This window comes from Rousettus aegyptiacus, unplaced genomic scaffold, assembly GCF_014176215.1.
Source record: "Rousettus aegyptiacus isolate mRouAeg1 unplaced genomic scaffold, mRouAeg1.p scaffold_m13_p_5, whole genome shotgun sequence".
In the NCBI taxonomy this organism is placed as follows: Eukaryota; Metazoa; Chordata; class Mammalia; order Chiroptera; family Pteropodidae; genus Rousettus; species Rousettus aegyptiacus.
The window spans coordinates 113,747,098-113,772,633 of NW_023416308.1; the positions used below are offsets into that span (position 1 = coordinate 113,747,098).

A 25,536-nucleotide genomic window follows, 5' to 3' on the forward strand; every position below is an offset into this window, starting at 1 on the left:
TTTTCCCTCCCGGGTCAGGAGCTTCCAAGAGGGAGCGAACAGAGCGCGTCCGGTCCCTCTCGTCAGAGCCGGGTGGGTCCCCTGCCGTTCCGTCGGCAGGGCTGTGGCTTTCTTCCCAACTTCGAGCGTGGGGGCGCCGGCTGGCTGGGGATCCGAAGGGCACTAGGACCCGGCGAGGCGGAGGGGCAGCCCACGTGCTGAGTGTTCCTCCCACCTCCAGCTCCGGCTCCCGCTCCATTGTCTGGGAACCGCTGCCGCGGGCGGGCGGCGGGGCGGGCGGCGGCCGGGATCCAGCCGGAGGGGTCGGGCCGGCGCCGAGCGGGCGTGGGAGATGCCGGGCGGCCAGCGGCCACCTGAGCCGCCGGCCTAGTCCCCGCCTTCTGTGGGAAGGATGTGCGCCCGGATGGCGGGGCGCTTGGCAGCGGCTCCCCGGGGGCCCTGCGGCCCGTGGCTCTGCCTGCTGCTGGCCCTCGCCCTGGACGTCGGGAGAGGTCAGCGGGAGGGGAGGGACGGGGCGAGGGGTGGCTGGGCCCCAGCCAAGGCCGGGAACCCGCGGGTGCTCGGACGAAACCCAAGCGGGCTCGCCCGCGGCGTGCCCTGAGGGCTGGCAAGACCTCACCCCGGGATCTTGCCCCCAGCCAAGCGTCCCCATTTGCTTCCTTCACCTCGCACCACTGGGCAAGTCCTTCCTGACCCAGAGCAAGTCGGTCCCGGGGCTCTCCTCGCCAACCCCCACTGCCACCCGGTCCGTACCTTCGGCGAGCTTTCCCCCGAGCCAGGGCATCTGACCTGGCTAACCCCCTGCCCCGGGCGCACCCGCTCCCCAATCTGCCCTGCAAAGAGCTGAACCCCTGTGGCCCGTAGCCTCCCTCCACCATCGACCCCTGCCAGCTTCACCCCGCTCTGCCCGGGACGGGAGGCGGCCCCTTTGCCTGGGACCAGCGAGATACGCAGCCGCCCTCCCCCTCCCCCTTTCCCTCCCCTAAGGAGCTCTCTGACCTTGGAGTCTCAAGTGATGGTCCCATTCGTGCCTTTCTCAGCCTTTATGGGGATCCTCATCACTGGAGAAGGGGGCAGCGACTTCCCTGTGCCCCGGGGAGGATCGCACCGCCCTCGGCATGGGCTCTGGCTGCTAGGTGGATGATGCCTCAGAAGAGTGGGGGGCAGTGAGGCATTCTCAGCTCCCTGCCCCCACCGAGAAAGCTGAGCTCTGGGTGCCGGCAGTCCGTGGGAGACGGTCCTCTGAGCATCTTGCAATTATCCAGGCAGTGGAGTAGGAGGAGGACGGGAAACCAGGGGCTGCCCCCAGGGAGCTCTTAGTCACTCACCTGTTACACTTTGGGGGGCAGGGGAGTGTCTCAGACTCATGCTCATTGGTGGGGAGGGTCTTGAAGGAGGTTGAAACCATCAAGTACCCCAGCCCAGTGGTGGGGCTGAGAGGGAGCTGGCTCTGGAGCTGCTTTCAACCACCTGCTCCCCTCCCAGGGGACCCTGCAGGAGCCCTAATAACCCCTTGCGCAGAGGGATGAGGAAAGCCTTGTCACATCCATTATGCAGCAGCCATAACCCCTCCTCCCGACTTAGCTCCACAGTTTACAAAGTCCTGCCCTGTCTCAGTATCGCTAAGCGCCAGCTCTGCAAGCGAGGAAACAGAGGCTCCTACATGTTAAACGTCTGACCCAACCTTCACCACGGCAGAGTTAGGATGTAAATGCAGATCTTCAGGCTCCCAGAACATCCTCTCTAGGGAGCGCTGCCCAGTTTGGGTTCCAGGTTGAGTGAGACAAGGCTCCAGCTGATAAACCAGAAGATAACTGATTCAGAAGGAGGCAAGTGGGGACTGGTGGGAGGACAAGCAATCAAGGAGGGCTTCCTTCAGGAGGCAACATTCACTCTTGGCCCTGAAGGAGGATGGAGAGACCCAGAGCCTAGGGAATAAACTACTTTTGCAAGCAGCATAGAGCCGAGAGAGAGGTGGAGAATGAAGAAGGCGGGGTGGTCCTGTGGTCGATGCTTGGGTTCTAACTCCCAGCTCCGCCATGTGCCAGCCATGGGACCCCAGGCAAGCAACTTAGCCTCTCGACCTCATTTTCTACATCCATAAAATGGGATTAACAGTAAAAGAACCTAGTTCTCAGAGTTATTACAAGAACTGAAAGAATTAATACATGTAAAGTGTTTAAAATGGTAGCCTGCATAGTTAGTATTCAAAAAATGTTAATTATTATCATTAAGGCTAACTAATAATCAGTTGGTACAAACCAAATATAGTCCTAGTGGTCCTTTGTCCTTCTGGTTATTGGGTACCGGACTCTTTCAGGCTCATGATTCCCACCCACCACCCATTTCCCACTCTTGCACTTTAGTACCCAGTTGGGACAGGGAAGAAGGGAGCAAGTTTGGGAAACTGGTGTGAGGTTGCCATGGTGATGATGTAGGAGAGGGAGGGTGGATGCCCAGTCAAGTCTGGCCAAGGACCCAGAGTCAGAGAAAGGGTTGCCACTTTTACAAAGCTCACTATCTTTTACCTTATAGGCCCTGTCTGGGGAGAGATGTACCCCATAAACGCCTTGGTGTCAGAGGCAATTGGGTAAGGGATAGGCATAGGGGAGTAGGAGACATCAAGAAGGTTCTACTGGAGAGAGGAAGGCCTGGGTCTGTGGAAGGTAGAAGGAATGGTTTGGGACTGGCGTCCAGTCCTGGACTTGGGTTCAAATCCTGACCCTGTCGCAGGCTACCTGCGTGAGGCTCTTTGAGTCTGCTTCCTAATCTGTATAATGGAGAGATCTACCCCCCATCCTGGTGGGTACGGGACATTTATAACCCTTTTCTTCCTCCACTGTCCACCACCACTGTGCCCCAGGACCGAGCTCAGTTTAGCCCCTGCCAGCTCTGGAGCTGTCACCATCTCTACCCCTTCTCCTTCAGTGGACTGTGACCAGGAACCCCTGGCCCCCATCTACCTGCCTGCAGCCTTGGAGCTCCTGGATGCACCTGAGCACTTCCGAGTGCAGCAGGTGGGCCACTACCCACCTGCCAACTCCTCTCTGGGCTCCCGATCTGAGACCTTTCTGCTCCTGCAGCCGTGGCCCAGGGCCCAGCCACTCCTCCTGGCCTCCTACCCACCCTTTGCCACTCAGCAGGTAAGGATGGGGCACCAGGGACTCCCGGGCTAATAGGACTCAGAGCTGAGGCTGCTGCGTGTGGCCCAGGGTCCTGCCTCAGCCCCAGCTGTGCTCATTTTCCAGCGAGAGAATCCCAGGCCCATAAAGCCTCTTTCCTGCCAGGCTGGAACTGGAAGCCTGACGTCCCATCTTGCCAGCTCTCGCTTCCTCCTATCCCCTGCTTTGTCGAGCACCCCCATTCTCCCTCCAGGTGGTCCCTCCTCGGGTCTCTGAGTCCCATCCACAGCCAGTCCAGTGGGACGTGCGGGCCGTGTCGGTGGAAGCGGCTGTGACTCCAGCAGAGCCCCATGCCCGGGTTCTCTTCCACCTCAAAGGGCAGGATGGGCCGCCGGGGTCTAGCAGCCTGCCATGTGCCCGGCTCCATGCCGCACACCCTGCAGGCACTGCTCACCGAGCCTGCCGCTTCCAGGTGAGTGGGCGGGCCCCACCCAGGCTGGCCCTGAGGCCGCGCCAGCCAGAGGGTGGTCCCAGAGGAAGGAAGAGAGGGCTCGCCACTCCTGGGAAGTTTGGGGGGTCACGGACCACCTGAGTCCATCCCACTCTGCCAGCTTTCACGGGACCCTGTGAAGGGCTTATTTAGGGCCCATTATGGGGTTCAGTCCCAGCGTATATGATTTGAGCAAGTAACTCAATCTCAGTTTCCTCATCTGTAAAACGGGGTAACAACAATTCCCACCTCACACGAAGTTGGAATAAAGAATAAGCGAGATGAATGCAATGCCGGCGCCGAGCAATCCCTCCGCGAGTGTTCGCGTTACTGTCTGTGTTACTCTTATCATGCGATTTCCACTGTTTTGGAGGCTAGCATAGGAACCCACGGACGAGTGCTGTTCTGTGGACTCTGGGATGCTGAGAAACCCGAGTCGTAGTCATGGCGGCACCTGGTGGTTAGGGCGAGGCGCTGGGATGGGCTGTTCCCAAAGGTAGAGGAGCTGCCCCACAGATGCATTCCGAGACCCGGCCCTGGCCCTGTCCTGTCGCTAGTTGGCTGTGTCACCTGAGATTTGTCTCTCCCATGCTGGCCCTGCCTGTCAGGGGGGATGCCTCCGGCTCTGTGTTTCCTGCCATGGGTGCCGGGAATCCCCTCCCCCGCTCAGCCACGGCCATCATGTCTTTGCAGCCATCTCTGGGCGCCTGCGTGGTGGAGCTGGAGCTCCCCTCGCACTGGTTCTCCCAGGACTCCACCACGCGGGCCGAGCTGGCCTACACGCTGGAGCCTGCCGCCGAGGGCCCTGGGGGCTGTGGCCCCGGCGGGGAGGAGGGCGCTGGGCAACAGGCCCTCCCGGTGGGCAGTGTGGAGCTGCGCCCGGCGGACCCCCCACAGCACCGGGAGGTGCCCTTGGATGAGGCGGTGACCCTGAGGGTGCCCGACGTGCCCGTGCGGCCCGGCCAGGTCTTCAGTGCCACCCTCCTGCTTCAGCGCAACTTCACGGCCAGCGTCCTGACACTGCGGTGAGCACCGGGCCCCTGGGGGTGGGTCGGAGGCGGGAACGTCTGCAGGAAGACTGGGCAGGCGCCTTCCTGGAATCCTTGACCTCTGCAAAACATGGATGGGCCCACCGAAGCCCCTCTGGGCCAAGTGCTGTGATTGCCCTGGCAGCAGGCTAGACCCAGCAGTAGGCACAGGCCTGAACTTGAAGTTGAAACGTAGGAAGCTCCCCTCTCCTGGGACTTCCCCGAGACTCCTTTGTCCACTGGGGCTCACTTGCGCACTTTACATGGTCGCTGCGAGGTCCAGGGAGGGGAAGTAGGACAGGGCTTGCAAACTGGCAAGTGCAGGGCCTGGGGGTGGTCGATGCTCTAATGCCCCAGGGCGGGCGTCTGCCCCAGCCGCATTCGTGCACATGCTCTCGTGCTTGCCACCCTCGCCGTGGGTCCCTCACCTTCGTATGTAGCCCCCTCTTCTCCAGAGGAAGGACCTTCTCTTTACGTCCCTTTCTGCCCTGCTTCCATGTCTCTCACACCCTCCAGGGCTCACTCACATACTCATTAGGTCTTTCCTGGACCTTCAGATACGCCCAGTGCTATATTTTCCCATGAAGGGAGGAGGAAGGCCGGGTCCCCACCTGGCACTAAGGGGCCCCCAGTGCTAGGGAAGGGAGCCAGACGGGCATGAACTGGAGTACGTGCTCTGATGAAGGTGCACAGTACTGCAGGGGCTTGAGTTAGGGGGTGACGAAGGGGAAATTCATCCTGCCGTGGGAAACGCTTTCTAAAGGACAAGGTGTTTGAGCTGCTGGTGGCTTGAAGAATGAGCACGTGGAGAAAGGAAAGGCCAGCCGGACAGAAGGCACAGCCTGAACAAAGGCTTAGAGGCATGAATGGTGTTGTGCGTGGGGAAGAACTTTAGATGTAGCTAAAGCAAAAAGTGAGGGGGAGAGGTGTCACAGCCGAAGATGAACCTGGACCGCATCCTGGAGGGCCTCGAAAGCCAGGCTGCCTTGACTTTGTGGTCAGTGGGGCAGATCGTAAGTGGTCCTGTTTGAGTGGAGGAGAGCTGCGGGGTGTGAGCTGTGTTGAGATGGGGTCCTTCTGGGACTGAGGATGGGGAGGAGGACATTCAGACCTGAGCCGGGGCGGGCCGGACCGGAGGCTGGCATCTTTCGCCCCTTGTGTTCCCCCTCGGATCCTGTCCACGAGTTCAGACTAGACCTGTGTCCTCCCGCCAGGATCAAGGTGAAGAAGGGGCTGCACGTGACGGCTGCCCGCCCAGCCCAGCCTACCGTCTGGACTGCCAGGCTGGACCGCTTCAAGGGCTCCAAGCACCACACCACCCTCATCACCTGCCATCGTTCCGGGCCCGCAGGGCCAGAGTCCAGGTGGGCGGTTTTCTCTCCCCAGGGGGCAGAGGAGGGAGGGCTGTTGGGCAGATTTATGAGTTTCCAGGGAAGAGGGCTGTCATGCTGTGTCCATATTTCCACGTGAGTAGGGACAAAAACAGACTCTTTTAAGGAAGCAGCCCAAAGCCGAGATAGCATTCATTCATTCAACTACCGTTTATCCATCCCCAATTATGTGCCAGGTACAGTGTCTGCGAGGCGTATTCCAGGTGAGGCCACCCAGTTACAGGCCTCACGGCCACTACCCCACCTCCCATCACCACAAAATGGGGCCCTTTGGCGGGGCCATTAGCATTCTCCAAAAGCCCAGCTGCAGTTCTTAACATTTTACAAACTCTTCTTATTCATGACCTGAACCTGGGTCAAGGCCATGGGCTTCGTAGCTCGTGTTCGAATCCTGGTTCTGATACTTTTGGGATGAATAGCCTTGCACAAGCCAACTGGCCTCCCACAACCCCCTCCCCAGAACCTCAGTTTCCTCACTTGTAAGATGAGGATAACACCTTTCACTTGTGAAAATGAAGCAAGATACTGCAGAGCCGGCATCCAGGCCCGTTCCCGGCACATAGTAGGTGCTTGATCAAAGAAAGCTGCGAGGGTTATTATTCAGGTGTTGAGTGCCAGTCCTGAGGCTTAGAAGTGAACCTTCCTTCCCGACAGAAATTGAATCAGGTACACCTGCACCCTGCTGGCTGTGGAAGGCAGAGTCTGAGTTGAGGAGGCTCAGGAGGCGGGAGAGCCAACAAGCATCCGGTGGGGGTTAAGCGGCTTCGTGAATCTTATAGGGACCAAGAGTGAATAAGAGCTTGAGCTCTGATCCACGAAGCTTGGGTGTAATCCCAGCCGTCCCACTTTTCACTGTATGACCTTGGGCAAGTTATATAACCTCCGTACCTCGGTTTTCTCATCTATAAAATGGAGATAATCAGAGAACCTGCCTCGTGAGGACAGGAAGTGCTTACGACAGTGCTCGGCTGCTAGCAAGCACTCACTTTCTCTCTCTTCTGCCAGCAGTCCCCTTGAACTGTCCAAGTTCCTATGGGTGGACTTTTTGGTGGATAATGGCACTAGTGGGGGCGTGGCAGTCACTCGCCCTGTCACATGGCAGCTGGAGTACCCAGGCCAGGCCCCTGACGCAGAGAAGGACAAAATGGTGTGGGAGATCCTGGTATCGGAGCGGGACATAAGAGCCCTTGTCCCATTGGCCAAGGTAAGGGGTCCCCCCGCCCCGCCCAGTCAGGTGAAGAGGGAGGTGAAGAGCTTGGAGCTGAGTTTCTCCTGCACCCCCAGGCCGAGGAGCTGGTGAACACCGCCCCACTGACGGGAGTGCCGAGGCATGTCCCCGTGCGCCTGGTCACCGTGGACAGAGGGGGGGCTCTGGTGGAGGTGACGGAGCACATCGGCTGTGAGTCGGCCAACCCGCAGGTCCTACAGGTGAGTGGCACGTGCCAGCCCCACGTGAGCACGTGCTTCCGAGTGGAGCTTCCCCCCTTCCCCATTCAGGTCCTCAAGAGAACAGCTTCGACGTCCTTTGTTCCCACCACCTCTCTCCAGAATCAAGTGGGAGCTTCGTAACCACAACCCACCCCCAACTCGGGCACTTTCACGTTCGTTATTGCATTGGCAAATGAGCTACCGTGGGAAAGTTGAGAGCATGGACTTTGAGATTAGAAAGTTGACGTTTGAAATCCGTCGTAGTTAGCAACTAGCCGTGTGATCGTGGACACGTTTCTTAACCCCTCTGAGCCTCAGTTTCCTGAGCTTTAAAATGGGAATATATTTTCAGGATCTTGTAAGAATTAAAAGCACCCAAAGACAGTATCCAGCAGAGAGTAGGAGCTCAAACAATGGGCAGCTACTGTTGTTATAATAATAATGATAAAATGTTATAATTATTTTCCCTTCTAGATTTAGGTTACCACCTGTTCCGCTGCTCCGTAACAATGTGTTTACTTCTGACTCAATTTGAATTATCAATAAGAAAGTAGTAACTCACTTAAATTAAAAAAATGATATAATGATAAAAATCATGATTATTATTATTGTAACCTCATAATGACCCCATGGGGTGAAAAAAAGGGCTGGCAACTTTCCCCATTTTGAACTTCTAAGAGGGGAAGCCCCGAGCCTATGTTTCCTAAATCCTGGCTTCCCTGCGTGAGTGGCTCCAGTCGATAGGTCTGCCTTGTCCCTCTGCCTCTGCCTACCTACCTGTAGCTGGTTGCCAGGTAGCTCTGGCAACAAAGTCAGAGGTCCACACTAATGAAGAGGCAAATTTGTGGGTTCAAACCCTCTTCTGTCAGGAGAAAGGTTCTGTTGTATGCAAATAGCCAGTTTCCCCCACTGAGCCCTAGGTAAACTTGGATTGGCTGGCTCCTCCAGGGAGAATGGATGCTGGATTCATGGCGAAATCTTCTTAATCTAAGGACGTGCATTACAGTAAATACAGAAGCCCACTTCTTAGGCATGGAGTCAGAGCTGTCCTCTCTGGTCCACACCCGCCTTCCCGGCTTAGCCCAAACCGTCCCTCTGTTCTCCCACAGGTGTCTGAGACCTGTGACGCTGTGTTTGTGTCCGGCAAGGAAAGCCAGGGCGCTCGGGGGGTGCGGGTGGACTTCTGGTGGCGCCGGCTGCGGGCCTCGCTGCGGTTGACTGTGTGGGCCCCGCTGTTGCCACTGCGCGTTGAGCTGACGGACACCACCCTCGAGCAGGTCCGAGGCTGGAGGGTACCCGGCCCAGCTGAAGGGTGAGTGGAGGCCGGGGAAGCTGGGTGGCCTTGGCAGAGTCGCTCTGGAGCTGAGGGAGGTCCTGGGGCGGGGGGACACAGCCATGGGCTCCAGCTGAGATCAGAGAAACTGCTCAGTTACTCGCGGTTCCTGCTTCCCATCCTGGCCCTTCACCACCCAGCGCCTGACCACTTGGTCATTTCCGACCCCCACACTCCCTCTCCTCCTTCCCTGCCACTATTCTAAGTTACAGACAGACCCCTTTCTAACATACTACGTTATCTGATTCATCTGTCTACCCCCTTCACACCCTTCCCCTAGAAGGTAAGCCCTTAAAGGCAGGGGTTTTGTCTATTCACTGCTGTATCCTTAAAGCCTAAGATGGCACTCAGCTCAGAAAATATTGAGGGGGTCCCACCAGAGCCCAAAGGTGGGTGGCCTCAGGCCTCTGGAACCTGATATCCCAGGCGGTGGAGAGAATGAGGGCGCCTAGGTTTTTCCCATGAGGTGGGCTCTTCTCTGGAGTTCTCCAATAAGGAGCAGGAAGAGGATGAGAGCACTTGATGGATAGGCACAGGCACCAATCAGGAATGAGACGGGCACAAAGCTTTCCAGTAGAGAGGGGCCTGACCCAACAGGTGTGGCTGTGGGCGGGGTTTGAAGAACAGTGCCCATTGGGAGCTGGGTGGGTCTCCAGAGGGCGGGGTCCTTGCTGACGCCCCACCCCCGGCTCCCCCTTTCTGGCAGGGCGCTGGAGCCTGAGGGAGCTGCGGCAGAGGAGGCTGAGCGGCGCTCCCGCAGCTGCCACCTGCAGTATCAGCGCGCGGGTGTGCGCTTCCTTGTCCCCTTTGCGGCCCACCCGCTTGATGGTGGCCGCCGCCTCACCCACCTGCTTGGACCCGACTGGCTGCTGGACGTGTCCCACCTCGTGGCTCCGCACGCCCGCGTGCAGGACCCACGTGTAGCCTCACTGGAGGGTGGCCGCATCCTGGTGGGCCGGGAGCCTGGTGTCACCTCTATCGAGGTGAGCAGACCCTTTGAGAAAGGTATGGGTGGCCCCCAGAATGTTCATAGGCAGGCGTGAAGAGTGTCAGATGGGCCCAGGGTATACCTAGGGAGGTATGAGCCCAGTGGGATTGAGGATCGGGTAATAGGGTGGCCCGTGTGATGGGGGAAGTCCCCTAGGTATGAGGGGCTGGGGATGGGTATGTGGGTGCCAGGCCTTGAGGTTCCGAGGGACCTTCCCCCCATGTGTTGGACTGGGATCCAGGTATGTATAGGGCGTGGGGGTGGGGAGAGTAGCCTGTGAGGATGCTGGGAGCAGAAGCCAGATCCCTTTGGGGCTGCTGGGGTCTCAGAGGGGAAAGGCTGTCTGTATCTCAGGAGCCCCCACCTCCAGCTCCCTCTCACCCTCAGGTGCGTTCCCCGCTGTCGGACTCCATCCTGGGTGAGCAGGCGTTGGCTGTGACGGATGAGAAGGTCTCAGTGCTGGAGCTTCGAGTGCAGCCAGTGATGGGCATGTCACTGGCCCTGAGCCGGGGCACTGCCCACCCCGGGGAGGTCACGGCCACGTGCAGGGCACAGTCGGCCCCTCCCGCCCCAAAGCAGGTGACAGCTGGGGATCAGGGGGATGAAGTCGACATCTCTAGATGGGGGCTGAGGACAGGGGGACGGGTGGTACCTCAACCCCTCGCCTTAGGGTTTTCAGAATGAGGACTGGCTGCCCGCTAAGGTAGTGAGCTCTCTGCGACTGGAGGTGATCAAACGGTGGCTGTCTGGAGTGTGTCCGTGGGAGGTTGATTAGGTGGCTCTGAGGAGCCTCCCAATGGCTCGGAGCCCGGGGCCGAGTGGCCGACAGGTGATTGACGCATGTCCCCTCTCTCCCTGTGTCTCGTCCATCTGCTTGTGTCTGTTTTTCCTCTGGTCTTCCTCCCTCCGTGTGGCCTGTCTCTGTGGGAGTGGCCTCTGTGTGCATGCGTGCGTGCCCTCGCGTGTCTCTGCCTGTGTCCGTGTGCCCCACAGGAGGTGGCCCTCTCCCTGTGGCTGTCCTTCTCCGACCACACGCTGGCCCCCGCTGAGCTCTACGACCTCCGCGACCTGGGGCTCTCCATCTCGGCCGAGGAGCCCGGGGCCATCCTGCCAGCCGAGAAGCAGGGTGCCCCTCTCGGGGTGGTGGTGAGTGGGGCGGGCCCCGAGGGGCTGCCCCTGCATGTGTCTCTGCACCCACCCGAGCCCTGCCGCCGGGGCCGTCACCGTGTGCCCCTGGCCTCTGGCACTGCCTGGCTAGGGCTGCCTCCCGCTCCTACGCTGGCCCCCGCCCTCCCGTCTAGCCGTGTCCAGAGCTCACCAGCCATGGAGGCCAGCGTGGGTGGTGAAGAGAGGGCAGCAGGCAGCGTGGGGGGCAGTGGGGGCGTGAGGGACAAGTTCGAGAGGGCAGAGGAAGAAGAGGGGAAGGAGGAGGCAGAGGCTAGGGAGGAGGAGGAGGAGGAAGAGGAGGAGATGGTCCCTGCCCCTCAGCGAGTCACCGACCTAGAGCTAGGCATGTACGCCCTGCTGGGCATCTTCTGTCTGGCCATCCTCATCTTCCTGGTCAATGGTGTGGTCTTCGTGCTGCGCTACCAGCGCAAGGAGCCTCCTGACAGCGCCACTGACCCTGCCTCCCCCCAGCCCCACAACTGGGTCTGGCTGGGCACCGGCCAGGAGGAACTGAGCCGCCAGCTGGACCGGCCGTCCCCTGGCCTGCCCAAGGGGGAGAGGGGCTGCCCCTGCGAGAGTGGGGGAGGGGAAGCCCTGACTGTGGCCACGGCCCCTGCTGGGGGCACCACCAGCTCCCCGAGCACCCTGGCCCGAAAGGAGGCCGGGGGGCGGCGGAAGCGCGTCGAGTTTGTGACGTTCGCGCCAGCGCCCCCGGTCCAGACGCCTGAGGAGCCCGTGGGGGCCCCTGCCGTGCAGTCCATCTTGGTGGCGGGTGAGGAGGACATCCGCTGGGTGTGCGAGGACATGGGGCTGAAAGACCCCGAGGAGCTGCGCAGCTACATGGAGAGGATCCGGGGCAGCTCCTGACCCCTCCCCAGCCTGCCTGGCACAGCCTCGTCGTGCTGGGCAGCTTCCTGCTCATCCACTGGTGCTCGCTGATCCAAGTCCCCTGCCTGGACCCTCAGAAGGAACCCCCCCTCTGTCCTGCCCCTTGTCATGGACCACGGTCACGAGGAGGGGCTCATGCCCCTTATTTATGGGAACCATTGCATCCTAACGTTGGGTACAGAATAAACTGAGACGAAAAACCCCGGCTGGGACTCCTGCTGTCTGTTCTCGAGTGGAGAGAAGCTTGAGGGTGGGGAGGGGGGCGTGTCAGCCCCTGTCCCTGCTGGGATGGCTTTGGGAAGCTGTGCTGTGAGCGGTCCTCTCATAGCGACGAGCGATCCACATAAACAGGAGGGCCGCGGCGACCTGGATGCCGGCCAGCAGGAAGAAGTACCGGTCCATCTGGCAATTGTTGATGTTCCCTGGGGAAAGGAAAGGAGGGCTTGGCGTTTGGGTCGGGGAAGGGCTCCGCCGGAGCTGGCAGCTGAAGCGGCGTGGCCAGTAGGTGGGATGAGAAGACCCGGGGCGGATGGCCCGCTCGCCTCTGGCCGCCCGGGGTCTCGACAATTCCTCGTTAGCCAGCTCTTCTTTGGGGGGCTTAAAACAAGTCCCACAGGGAAAGGTGGCCCCTTAGCCCAAATGGCAGACTTCCCGAAGCAGGAGGGAGCCTTGGAGGTCCTTCGAGTTCCATGCTTCCTTTTTGACAGTTGGGGAAACAGGCCCGAGGAAGGGAGGCCCTGCTGCGAGTGACTGGCCAGCTTTAACGAGAACCCTGTTCTCTGAGCGCAGCCTGCTACTCCATTCTGCTGGGGGTGGAGGCACTTGTCATGTGCCACCTCTTTACCAAGCCTCCCTCTACCTGTGTCCCACTCCCAGGGAGGCCCCCAGGCTCACCTTGGTCCTTAGGGCAGTGCAACCAGCCTCCAGGCAGTGACAATAGTGCCACCAGGCTGGAGCCCAACAGCGAGCCCACCCCCGACAGGCAGAAGAAGATGCCCATGATGGCGCCTTGCATGGAGCGTGGGGCCTCTGAGTAGGCAAACTCCAGGCCTGCAGAGAGAGGAAGGGGCCAGTGGAAGAGCAGAGAAGGGGTCCAGGTCTCTGCCCACTGGGACCCAATGCCCTCCACCCCCCGACACACACACACCCTGGCCAGCCTCCATCCTGACTTTCCCTGGGTGAATGACTACTCCATGTCCATGACAGTGCCGTGCACCAGCAGCCAAGCGGACCTCTGCCTGGATAACCCCCACATTTCCTCAGGAGCTCTGTCTCCTCTCCTCCCCCACTTCCCTGCCATCTTCACCCTCTCCCTTATATCATCACCAAGTCATTTCGATCCAGCCTCAGGACCTCTTCACAATGTCTGCCCTTCTCTCTGTTCCTTCTGCCGTGGGCCAAATCCGAGCCCTGGTCATTTCCTGCCAGGCTTCTGCAAATGCCTCTTAAACTCCCCTGTCTCCCATCCTCCTCACACAGCCAAATGTCTAAAATATCCCTAATGGGGTCTTCACCCTGCCCACATCCCCTAGGGGCAGGGCTGTGCCCTGGGGAGAAACCCCAACATCCGGGCCCAACCCACAAGACCCTCTGCCTCCCCACTCCATGCAAGGCTCGGCTCTCTGCTTATGCTGTACCTTTTGCCTGTGAGGTCCTTGCTACTACCTGGTGAGTTCCGCCCACCTTGCCTCAGGGCTTCCCCAACACCCTATAGTTGCTTCTAGAGCATCCCCCTGGGTTTATTGTTCAGGAGACTGTTCTGCCCTACACACCCGGGTGAGTCCCAACCAGCCTCCCTCTGCACCTGCAGAAGCCCCAGCCACTGGGCTCACTGAAGAGCCCACCCCAGCCCTGAGGCTCTCATCTTACAGCCTAGGGGCAGAGGCAGAGCTGTAAGTGCATCATTCCAACACTCAGACCGGTGTGCTATGATGGCGAGGAGAGGGAGGACCCCCTCTGCCTGGGGGGCTTGGGGAGGACCTCTTGGAGGAGACGGCTTTTAGGCTTGGAACCGAAGGGGAAGTAGGAGTTTCTTTTCAATGCAAGGCAGAAGGGGCCGCAGCTGCAAAGACACAGAGTGTGGGGGATGTGGCAGCGGGGAGAACATGTGGAGAGTTGGTATGGGGCGTGTCTTATTCACCTCCAAATCCCCAGTGCCTATAGCAGTGCCTGGCGTGAGCCAGGGGCTAATAAATCCCCACTGGGCGAATGCAGCCTCACTTAGAAGACCCTGCCGTCCTCCATGCAGACAAGCTCTAGAGGCTGTGCCCGCGAGATCTCTGACTTAAAGGCACCACCAGGCAGAGCCCATGACTGTGCAAGAGCTGGGGAGGGGTTCAGCGTACCTGGGATGCTTGCAAAAATCTCACTGATCCCGATGAGCAGGTACTGAGGGATCTGCCACCAGATGGACAGTGGTGCCGCATAGTACACATTCTTCCCGATCTGCTGGGACACCGTCTGGTTCTGATGGATGTACTCTAGACGCTCCATCTCCAGGAATCCTGGTGGGCAAGAGAGGGGGGCCTTCAGCCAGGCCCACTCCAGGCAGCTCAGCCCATGGCAGAGCTTGGCCAAATAGCCAGCAACTGATTGGGAAGCAGGTAAGGAAAAGAATTTGGATTCCAACTCTTCCCTTTTTGTCTTGGCTGCTAGGAAGCTCAGAGCTAGATTTTTGCACTCAACAACAGTAACGACTCTCATTCATTGAGAGCCTGTTGTATGCTAGGCATTCTTGCAAATGGAGAGAGGGGAATTTCAGTTAAACAACCAGCTCAGAGTCACACAACTCATAAGTAGTCGGGGCTGGATTTGAACCCCAGTGTGTCTGGTTTCAAAGCTGGCCCACTTTCCATGATATCACATGACTCCTCTACTGCAGCATCAAGTATAACACTAGGGTTTCTTACCTGGCTTTCAAGTTTATTTAATCTCCTTCCCCTTCACTGCCTAGGAGACAGCCACTCTCTAGTGGAATGTAGTGTTAGGTGACTTTGGTTCCAATCCTGGCCCTGCCATTGGCTAGCTGTGTGACCTTGGGTGAATCACTTAGCCTTGCTGAGACCCAGTTCCCTTATGCAAGAAGTAGGAATAAAAGACCCAGGGTTATTGTGAGGATGAAATCGGACAAAACGCATTAAAGCACATAGCTTAAAAAATCGAGTTTGGTTTCCATCCTTGCGATACAATATGGTTTATTGAGCTTTAATTCCTCTGGCTCCTACTTGTGATCCAGGTGTGGTGCTGGATGCTTTACAGACTTCATCATGTTTAATTCTCGCAATGCTCTAGCCAGACTATGTTCCATGTGGGGAGAGCCTGGGCCCTGCACTGAGTCGAATGAATTGCTACCCCCATTTTAAAGATGAGAGTCAGAGACTCTAAGAAACCTCGAGATCATTAAGGGAAAAGGACTGAGGTTTACGCAATAGCATGAAAGGCTGCTTTACCTGAGCCTTTTTTTACAAGTGGTCCCAAATGCTTTTCAAATAGAAGAAAGAAGAGGATAAATAGATAACTTTTTTTTTAAAAAAAGTCCTTATATGCCACTAAGAGGCTATGTATGTTTGGAAAATTAACTAAATACAGTTGTCGAGTACCCACATGCATTATTCATACTTGTAAATAAAAAAGGAAAAAATCTCTGCCTTCGGGGAGCTTACATCCCACTGGGGAAAATTTGTTTTCTTCTGTCGGCCTGAGTTTCCTCATAAAAACTAGGGGAGGCCAGACTCACTGAGGTAAGTCTCCTTACCTTCAGCTCACCCCTTCTGGGAAGCCAAGACTGGCACCCGCCGGTGGAGGGTGTACTTGGCCCAGGCCCCCAGCTTCAACATCGGCTCCAGCATCGGCTCATAGTAGAGCCAGCCTCCCTCCACCCCCACACAAGGCGGGCCTCCCTTCCCATGCCCCGCCACTCAGACCCACACACCTGCCACTATGACGGAGGCGAAACCAAAGAACATCCCCAGCGCCATCTTCTGCAGAGCCGAGGGAAGCAGGTTGCACCGGAGCAGCAAAGGGTCAAGCAGGTGGTCCTTCACGGGCACCAGGACCAGCACCACCACGACGTTGGCCAGGAGGAGCCAGGCTTCCGGGATCTGGGCAAGAGGGCGCCAAGAGGCAGGCTAGCAGAGTGGCGAGAGCTCTAGGCTGGAGCCCAGAGACCCGGACTGGGTGACCCAGAGTCAGCCCTCTCCCCTCTCCAAAAGGCGCACTCCCCAGCTGTGTGTGTGACTAAGAGTGGGATTAGGTCAGGATGGCAAAGAGGCCATCTAGCTTCCATCAATCGGTAGCGGCTGCCTGGAACATTCGCGGGCTCAATAATTGATTAGTGATGTCTGCCATGGGCAAGAACTGGAGGTGGAGAGGCAAATACGTCATTGGTCTGCCGGTTCTTTGATTGCATGACTCTCTGAAATGCCAAGGAACTGGTTCGGAAAGTCCTTGTGAAAGTCAGGGGTCCCAGAGAGGGAGGGGACAAGGCAGAGTTGAGGAGGGACCTGAGTGTGCCTGAACTGAGGGCCTGGGGCAAACTGGGCAACGAGGCCTGTCAGGGCAGCAGTGGGCAGGAATGAAGCTGGCCTGAATTCTTTAGAGCAGCTGAGCATCTCGGCAGGCTGGCTGGACTGTGGCCCAAGTTCACCCACCTTCCAGGTGCTTTTCCCGTACCCCGGGGACACCTTGCCCCTCGGGGAAGGGAGTGTAGTGGCAGCTTCATTTCCTCCTCTTCTAGGAGGAAGCCCCCAATCTGGCCTGAACTGGGGGCTGAACACACGAGTTGTCTCTCACCTTATAGCCGCTGTCCTGGACCCCCAGAGCCACGGAGCTGTTGCCAGGGTAGTTTGGGAAGATGTTCGGGATGTGGAGGTGAAGACCTTGCAGGACGTATGTGGACTGCATCTGCCAAGAGAGACGGAGACGAAGCTGGAACAGGGCTGGCTGCCTCAGCCCCAGCCCCAGGAAGCCTCAGCTCCCAGGGAGGCATTCCTCAGCAGTAGCACAGGGCAGCTGGGCAGCCGTCCCCTCCTCAGCCTCAGGGGGAAAGTGACCTCTCCACTCCCCTTGCCCCTCGGGAGCTGGTGTGGCCAGAGAGCTTGCTTCACTCTGCTCCCAGGGCCGTGAGCTGTGCGTGCAGCAGCCTTATTCCAGAGCTGGGCATGGCTGGGACTCATCCTGTGTCCCAGGGCCTGGCAGAGGAGTCATGGATAAATGTGTGTTGACACGTGGGAAAGAATGACATGGCTGTCCCCACGGGGAGTGTTCGTCTGACACGGAGGCCAAGCTGAGTCCCACAGGTTGACACCGCCAGGAAATGTGTCGGGGCTGAACCATCGGAATGGCTCTGGGCATGGCGGCAGGTGCAGGCCTTCCTCCCTCAGTCACATAATGGAGGGGGCTAGGAGAGTCCCACAGGGGGGTCTGGGGCGGGGTGGGCAGCAGCTCTTTATCAAAGGATGTCAATATTCCAACAAGCGGTATGAATGAGAATCGGCCATGGACGCACACAGACACCCACCCCCGCACCCCCCGCCACGTCCCTGTCGCATCACGGACACTTTCTGCTTCTGTGCCACCCCCAAGTGTCAGGCTGGTCCTGCACGACTTCCATCTTCTGCAACTTGAAACAAGGTTCCCACAAAGGGGGGTGTGGCAAGCGATGACCTTGCGGTCTGGAGATCAGGGGCTGGGTTAGGCTGCTGCCCACCCTACATACACGGGCATACACACACCCATGCACGCACGCACGCGTGTGCTCACACCCACCTCCCCGCTGACTGCCCCCTTGGGGAGTCCTGGGAAGCAGCGGTTCTCAAACCTGGCTGAGGATGGGTATCAGCTGAGACGCTAATTACCAATCACCCTGGAGGCTCCTCGCTGCAGCTCTCTTGCAGCAGTCGAGGGTGGGACTCGGGAATCTGTGCTTTCAGAAAGCTCTGCAGGTGGTTCTGAGGCAGGGCCAGGGTCAAGGACTACTGTAGCTAACTGCTCTGTGCACAGAGCTCACTCCCAGATTGCCAGGGGGCCTTGGTCAACTGGCAGACCTTCTCTGGGCCTCAGGTCCAAGGTTTGGGGAATCCAAATGCTGTCGAGCTGTTAGGGCCTTTTTCTAAGCCACCCATTGGACACACGAGGGAACCGATGCCCAGAGAGGTGGGGTGACTTGCTCAAGTCACCGGGCCTCGGGCCTGTCCCCAGCGCTTCTCGTGCTCTGCCGCCCGGGGGAGTTTAACTACTGGCATGGACGGCTTTGTGCCAGGCCCACGGCGGCTGCTACAGAGCTGCGGTTCACTCTGTGAACCCCGCCCCCACTTTCCACACGCGCTGGGCTTCTACGGTGAGAGATGAGACCAGTGAGGGAACCAGGGACCCGGTCCTCCCAGAGCAAAAGGGCAGGAAGCTCACCTGGAAGTACACCATCCAGTAGGGCACCAGGGTCACCATGACGGGCAAGATCTTCACCAGCACCCGGAAGTTGGCGATGTCCTCCTGGGGGGAAGGGCCGGGCTGGGGAGACCTCTGGTCAGGCAGCAGTCGGGCGCCCTGGGAGTCTCTGCGGGGCAGCAGGTACAATGGCAGCCATCATCGCCACCACCGCGGCCACTCTTCCCCTCCACCGTTACCTGCTCATTTTAACCCCGCTGCCTGACCGCCCGTTTTCACAGCCATCGTCTCCGACCCGACCCTCATCTCCCCCACCCCAGCGTCGGCGCCACCTTCGCTGTCGTCACCAGCGCCAGCATCCTCACTATCGTCACCCTGAGGCGGTCCCCACCAGCGAAGCCATTCTCTCCACGGAGTTTTCATTACTATCGCCATCGTTTTTTTTCAGGGCTGCCACTGTCAACACTATCACTGCCATCTCCTTGGTGACAAAGGGGGCTGCTCACGACCCCATTCCATGCTCTAGCCGCGGCCCCTTGGGTCCTGAAGGAAGTTAAGACCAGAGCTTGTGGCAAGTAGCCTCGGGGGATTTTTTGGCTTGTGACATCATTGGCCCGGGAACCGGGGAAGTCCCAGTCCATCCATGCCTGACTCAGAGAGAGAGGCTGTCACAGATTTGACATACCAAAATCCTCCCCACTTGCTGTCTCTAAGCCCACCCTCCTCAACATGACAGCCCTCTCCCTCCATGACAAGGAGGAAGGCAGTGGACAGGTAGAAGCAGAGGGAATGTTATTAGGGGACAGGGCACACCAACCACTTCACCCTTTACCCTTTGCCCTTTGTCCTGAGAATTCCTGATCCCTTCTTGCCTAAGAGCCTTGCCTTATCTTTTGAGATTCTAAAAGGGACAATACCAATTTGGTCATTTCCAAGGACGGCCACCATTAGCTTCTCCCCAGGATGTGATGCCACTCTACCAACGAGTGGGATCTACTTCCCCTGACCGTGAATCTGGGCCGGCCTTGTGACCGCACTGACTGACAGAAGAAGACTGATGTCTTCTACTTCCTTCCCTTTGGAACATCCAGGCCTGGAATGTTCGCTCCCTCCTCTTGTAACTCAGACACCGAGCTGTGAGACGCTCCGGCCACACAGCAAGGCCACATAAAGAGGAACCCAGGTGGTTCACTGACAGCCAGCATCGTCTGCCAGCCGCGTAAGGGAGCCCCAGGTGACGTCGCAAGAAACAAAAGAACTGCCGGGCTGAGCCCAGTCTCCCAGGTAATGCAAGGTGGTTGCTAAATTCTGGGGCGGTGTGTTAGGCAGCAGCAGCAGCGGATCATTAAAACAAACCCTATGGCAATGCCCAAGGCTGGGGAAAACTTGTTATGTACCTTTTCCATCTACACGCTACTGATGGGAGCTGTAACTGGCACTAAGGTCTGGAGACAGGTTTGCTTAGCATTGGTAGGTAGTCGATTAACTTAGGGAGGAGACGGGGAAAAGGGAGGCATTGTGCAAGGGCAGGGCCATTCAGAACCTTCCTCCCTTGGATGCCAGCTAATAGGGGAGGAGCCAGTTTGGCTGATTTCTTAGACTTTCTTCTACTTAATATCAGGGTAGTGTATGTAGACTTATTTCTATTATATCCCAACAACCTTCCCTGGTACCATCATCTTCATCATCACCACCTCTACTGCCATTGTTATCACCTTAGACAGCGTTTATCTTCACGGTAACTACTAACACAACCATTGTCGCCTTTATCACCAGCGTCACTGGCAGGACCGTTAACATCCTCACGCTTTCTACCCTTCGCCCGTCACCAATATCACCACCACCACCTTGACCTCCACTGCCATCCTCAGATGGCCCACTGGAGAGCAGGTCACCCTAAAGGGCTGGAGACCCCTGGAGAACGTCTTCCAACTGGACCGCAACTCCCTAGGAGAAGCAGGTTGCTTCTCCAGGCCCAAGGGCCCCCTTTAACCAGAACCCCCTCCTTACCTGGCAGAGTGTTGGCGCCACAGCCGGTGGCAGCAGTTTTGGAGAGCGAGTTTAAGCATAGAGGACACTTGGCTGCCCGTGGGAGGCTTGGTGATGAAGACGGGGGTGGCAAAGAGGAAGACGAAGAAGGCCAGGCCCACGCAGCCCACCGGGATGCTGTAGCCCACCAGGAAGCTGATGTTCTGTTGGATAAAGGCCACCACCAGCAGCGACAGCACAGCGCCCACGTTGATGCTCCAGTAAAACCAGTTGAAGAAGCGGCGGCTGGCATGGCGGCCCAGATCCATCACCTGCGGGGAAGGCGTGGGCGTGAGGGCAAAGGAGGTTCAGGTGCGCCCTGCCACGGCGAACTCCTGTACCTGCACCCCCTCCCACAGAGACACCTCTCGGGTCAGTGGGTGGGCATTCTGGCACGTCCCTAGTCCCTGATCACCAAATAGACGCTCAATAAATTTTTGTTGAATAAATGAATGAACCCTTCTCTGGGGAGTCGCTTGCTTATGATCAGGACATTTTAGCACAGCTGTTTCTGCACACCTACGATGCACACTTCATTTTTATTGTCATCAAGTCGTGCACACAACAGATGTCTCTGATGTCACTTTGTTCATTTTGGTTGATTTATCCCTTCGTCTCTGACTGAGCGACCTACAATATGCATCACCTTTATAATCAGAAAAAAGCCAATAAAGATCTCAGGTCCGTTCCACATTATTAACTGTGATGTATGCACACTCCTGAAAGAACAGTCAGAAGTCTAATCGAGAATTTCCTCTATAGCTGGAGATGCAAACAGATTTTTTTTTTTTTTAATCATGGCTCATCCATTCTCCTGACTTGCCTCCCTCTGTTAAACAAGGTTGGCATAATCAGAGACAGCAGAGGTGGTCTAGGACACCCCTAAGGGAGAAAGGAAAAAAATTCAGGCCCCCCAGCAAGGGCAGAAGGGCTGAAAATCTTTATCCAGGATTTGAATCAATCTGCAGCAGTCAGGCCCCAGGCCCCCTTCCGGTCTGCTGGCTCAGGTCAGCTGCACTGACTGCCCCCTCCTCTCCCAAACCCTGGTCCCAGATTCTGACTCTGCAGGTCTGTGGCAGGGCCTGGGCATCTGCATTTCTTAAAAAAAGCAGTGAGGACTGGAGGTCGCTTCTCTAGATAAACGGTTCTGTACATTGTGAAGCCCATAACCCTTTCTACGACCCTCAACTCTGAGAATCCATGACTCTCCTTCCACCCAGAGATACATATATATCCACTAGCCAGGAAGATTTTGTCAAGTTTTTCTTCCTGTGATTGCGCTGGGGAAAAGGTTAAGTATTTTGTTCCTTTTCCAAATGCAAAATGCACAGAGATAGGTGTACAGCTGCATTCTCCTGGAGATCCTGAGGGGGCCCTCTTGGGAACACGGAGGGAAGGGCATGCCCATTCACGGGGTGTCCTTGCTGTAGATGGTCAAGCAGAAAACTGAATAAGTCTCATTATGAGCAGCCACTTCCACTTCTAAATTGGATGTAAATGAATATGACAATTGTAGCTCTAAGGGGAGGCCCAGGCAGCCCATTCAGGGTATAAATGATGGGTGACCCTTATGAACCCGGAAATGCATTAAATACGCAGTTCTTGGGTATAGCTGTCTGCCAGAAGGTGCCAAGCCCTCCCACCTGTATATCTCCCGTCTAACCACCCCCCACCTCGATTTCTCAGCAGCCCCTCACTCCTCTGGTGGGCCTCCCTACCACTCTCTGCACCGTAGCCAGAACCATTTTAAAGAACGCAAATCCAATGACGTCCATCTTGCCTCAAGTCACGTCAGTGTTTGTGAACTGTTCCAGGGGTCCGGCCCAGACCCCGAAGGCAGCCTTCCAGTATGGCCTCGGGCCACCCCAAAAGTCCACGCCCAGTAAGTGGTAGAATGCAACAGAGCGGTTGTCACTGCTGAAGCCATTGGAGGCTCCGTCCAGTGGCCCGGCCTCCAGGAGACTAGTTCTGTCACTGGGAAGAGGGAGAAACAAGAGACACGGGATGGCCGAGGCCCTCTGGAGGTCAGTGAGGTCGAGGGCCCCGGTTAAGGGCACCTGAAGGTGTATCGGGATGTCAATGAAAGAATAGAATTACGGGAAGATACGAGACTCCTATTGGCAGACGGCGGGGTCTCCTGGTTTGAAGGAAGGTGGACTGTGGCTGAGAAACAGACAAGGACTCTGGGGGCACGGAGGCCCCTAGCGTCAAAAGGATTCAGACAGATGGGATGAGTAAGCCCTTGGCAAGGACACTGGGAACTTTGTCGGGGGCTAGATTGTGGACGCCAGCTGGACGCAGTGATTTTTTCCTTTTTTTAATGTCTCCTTTAGGACGGTGATACAGGCAATTAACAATTGAAAAACAGGGGCGATTGTCATTTTTTTCCACTTTGGTTGACACTAAGTCTTTTCACCTGGCTGCAGTCACATTTTTTTTTTCTGTGTTCTGCATCTGCTTTTGCTCGTTAACACTGTATGTGGTTGTTTCAATCATATTACATGTTATTTTAAATGATCGTCTACTATCCCATTGAGTAAGCTATTACAATATAGCCATGTTTGTTAGGCATTTCCTCATTCATTTAGCAAATATTTATTGACTGTCTCCTATGTGCCATGCTCTGTCCAAAAGGTCCAGGTAAAGGCTCAGAGGAGGTCTATGCCCAAGTGCCCCTGGCTAGTGAGTGGCAGAGCTGGGATCTGAACACGCTGGCCAGACTCCACCTCTGGCATGGCTGGTAGGAAGCGGCTTGCTCCCACCCTAGCCCCCAGACTCCTAAAACACATCAAGATGGGGCTTAGGATGAGGCCTGAAGTCCAGCTAACCTTGTGACCTTGGACAGAGCGATTAATGTCCTGAAACCTTAACGTCCTCATCTGTAAGATGGGCGTAATAATACTACCTACGGATTATTATACATACTAAGCATAGGTAGTCTGCGTTGTTAGGAGGATTAAATGAGTTCGAACGCTGAAAGTGGCACGTAGTCAGGGATGGCCAACTATGGTTACTACTAGTGTTGCCATGGTTACCGTCCTTAGAGGGAGCACCCCCTCTTCTTTGAAATGAGGAACCTGGGCGCAGAGAAGGGAAGTGGTTTGCCCGAGGTCACTTTGGGAGCCACGGCCTCCAGACTGGCTCCTGGGTCTCAGGGCCCCTGTCCATCATTTTCCCGCGGCCCTGCTGCCACTCACCTGGTCGGCCCCGAAGGAGGTGAGGTTGCTCCTAACGGAGCTGGCGGCCAGGGCCAGCAGCAGCAGGCCGAAGTAGAGGGTGGGCGCGCAGTAGGGGGAGGGCGAGAGGCTGGCGCAGCCGGGCGAGGGGCAGGCGGGCGCCAGCGGCGACTGGGGCACCTCGCCGCAGAACGAGCGGCGGCCGTCTGGTATGGCGGCGACGGGCAGCAGGCTGGAGGCGACCACGTAGAGCATCAGGCTGAGCGCGATGGCGCGGAACCGGCCGAGGTACACGTCGGCCAGCCAGCCGCCGACGGGCGCCAGCAGGTACGAGGCGCCCAGGAAGACGAGCGCGGCGCGCGACGCCTGCTCGCCGGCCCACTGGAAGTCTGCGCTGTTGAGGTACAGCACGAGGTTGCCCGCGACGCCGAAGAAGGCGGCGCGCTCCAGCATCTCCACCAGCAGCACGGTGGCCGCCGCCGCGCGCCGCCAGCGCCGCGGTGCGCGCGGCCTGCGCGCCAGCAGCGGCCTGCGCTCCCCCGGCCCCCCGCCCGGCTCCCCCGGGGCGCGCGGCCCCGGCATCCTTCCCCGCCCGGCGGCCCCGCCCTTCGCGTCCTCCCCCCACAGCTGGCCGCACTCCCTTCTCACCCCTTTTCGCTCACTCTCCTCTCCTCCTCGACCCCCTCCCTGCTCTCTCCCCTCTGCCAGCCTTTCCCTCCTTCTCGGGTCCCTCCGCTGCTACCCAGGCTCCACCGCTGCCCCCTGATTCTCAGCGCTCTCCCCTCCCCTCCCCCCACTGCTGACCCTTCTCCCTTCTTCCCCGGACTTTTTCTCTCTCCCCCTCCTCACCACCCTTCCTCTCTCCGCTTCTCTGGTCTCCCCAGTTGGTCGCCCTTTCCTAACTGTTGTCCCCCCTTCCTGTGACACCTGGCCCGCACCCTGGGGAGCGTGTCCTCCCACAGGGGCCCCCTCTGCGTCCCGCAGGGGCCGCCTCTGCCGTCTCCTCCACCGCCTCCCTGTCCCCCCGCGGCTCCCCCTGCCTCCGCTCCGAGTCCCCTCTGACGCTCCCGCCCGGCTCAGCCTCTGTCCAGCGCTCTGCTTCTTAAGAAATCCTGGGAGCGCCCCGCTTCCCCTTTCAGTGCTTCTGTGGCCCAGCTGCAGTCACATGGTGCCCTGGGGGGTTTAGGAGAAATGAAAGCCTGGGTCACAGAGTCCCAGCCTGCCCGGCTTTCTAAAAAACCTCCCTCTTCCCAGCCTACTGTCTGTCCCCACCCCTACCTCTGCCGGGTTTTTTTTTTTGGAACCCCAGAGAAACGTTCCACCTTTCACTTTCATTTCTCCCTCACTTTTGCTGCATCTTCTTCCAATCACAAGCCGAAAGTAAAACGATAGCGCTGGAAAGGCTGTAATCATCATTTGGTCCCGCGCGCATCCACTTCTCAGATGCAGGGACTGAGGTCGGATGGAGGGGGGAGGAAGGAAGACAGGCGTGCCTGGTTCTCATAACCCAACTAGGGGCGAACTACTGCCTGGGCTCCGGAGTGACAGGGGAAGCTCTCGAAATGCAATTCAGATTGCGCAAACAGGACTGCGAGGAAGGAAGTATTGTCACAGGCAAGAAGCGTGTGGCAGCATTGAGCACCCACATGTGGGTCGAGATTCAGAGGGACTCAGACCTCAGACTAAATCAAAATCGAGCCTCAGCACTCCGCTCCCCAGAGCCCTGCAGTGAGCTGGGGTTGAAAGCCAGCCCTCCCCGGACCTGAAAACCCATCGGGATCTGACCCCTGCTTCCTCCACCCTCACGACGGCTCCGAGTCCACTCAAGTCCGGCCGCACTGACCTTCCTTCTACTCCTCTCGCTTGCTGCCTCAGGGCCCTTGTCTCTGCTGTTTCTTCTGTCATAACTACGTTTCTTCTGGGGTCTTACATGGCTGGCCTCTCTCCTCTTTACGTTTCAGCTGAAATGTCTTCTCTCCACCGAAACCTTCCTCGATCGCCCTAAGTGTGGATTCTCAGCACCCTCTCTCTGCCATGTTGTCCTGTTTTAAGGTCTTCAGAGCACATGATACTCATTCAATGACTGGTTTATTGTTTCTTGCAGTAGAAGACA

The 25,536-nt window shown here is 57.7% G+C and overlaps 2 protein-coding genes across 3 annotated transcripts; one reads left to right on the plus strand and one right to left on the minus strand.

Moving 5' to 3' along the window:
* Positions 1 to 237: 237 nt before the first annotated feature.
* Positions 238 to 12,040, plus strand: TMEM132A (transmembrane protein 132A). 2 transcript variants are annotated; one of them, XM_036220901.1, is made up of 11 exons: positions 238 to 491; positions 2,929 to 3,143; positions 3,376 to 3,594; positions 4,306 to 4,637; positions 5,855 to 6,004; positions 7,037 to 7,235; positions 7,316 to 7,459; positions 8,569 to 8,771; positions 9,499 to 9,775; positions 10,168 to 10,359; positions 10,774 to 12,040. In XM_036220901.1, the coding sequence occupies exons 1-11, from the start codon at positions 392 to 394 to the stop codon at positions 11,812 to 11,814; spliced, it is 3,072 nt and encodes a 1,023-aa protein (XP_036076794.1). In that variant the 5' UTR covers positions 238 to 391; the 3' UTR covers positions 11,815 to 12,040. The 2 variants fall into 2 exon arrangements, with proteins under 2 accessions (XP_036076794.1, XP_015974527.2); XM_016119041.2 differs by having other exon boundaries at positions 7,040 to 7,235.
* On the minus strand, positions 11,955 to 24,032 carry SLC15A3 (solute carrier family 15 member 3). Its single transcript, XM_016119042.2, has 8 exons — positions 23,445 to 24,032; positions 20,230 to 20,519; positions 18,241 to 18,388; positions 16,627 to 16,737; positions 15,767 to 15,935; positions 14,181 to 14,339; positions 12,730 to 12,885; positions 11,955 to 12,257 (listed from the first exon to the last, which is right to left on the minus strand). Exons 1-8 carry the CDS (start codon positions 24,003 to 24,005, stop codon positions 12,103 to 12,105), a joined length of 1,749 nt encoding a protein of 582 aa, XP_015974528.2. The 5' UTR covers positions 24,006 to 24,032; the 3' UTR covers positions 11,955 to 12,102.
* Positions 24,033 to 25,536: the final 1,504 nt, after the last annotated feature.

Coding starts and splice junctions, on each gene's coding strand:
- TMEM132A (XM_036220901.1), top strand. CDS start 392: ATGTGCGCCCGGATGGCGGGGCGCTTGGCAGCGGCTCCCCGGGGGCCC. Junction 7,236..7,315: donor CCCTTGTCCCATTGGCCAAG/GTAAGGGGTCCC, acceptor CTGCACCCCCAG/GCCGAGGAGCTGGTGAACAC. Junction 9,776..10,167: donor CTGGTGTCACCTCTATCGAG/GTGAGCAGACCC, acceptor TCTCACCCTCAG/GTGCGTTCCCCGCTGTCGGA.
- SLC15A3 (XM_016119042.2), bottom strand. CDS start 24,005: ATGCCGGGGCCGCGCGCCCCGGGGGAGCCGGGCGGGGGGCCGGGGGAG. Junction 20,520..23,444: donor CCTCCTTCGGGGCCGACCAG/GTGAGTGGCAGC, acceptor CCTTCCCCGCAG/GTGATGGATCTGGGCCGCCA. Junction 16,738..18,240: donor ACTGGATGGTGTACTTCCAG/GTGAGCTTCCTG, acceptor CTCTCTTGGCAG/ATGCAGTCCACATACGTCCT.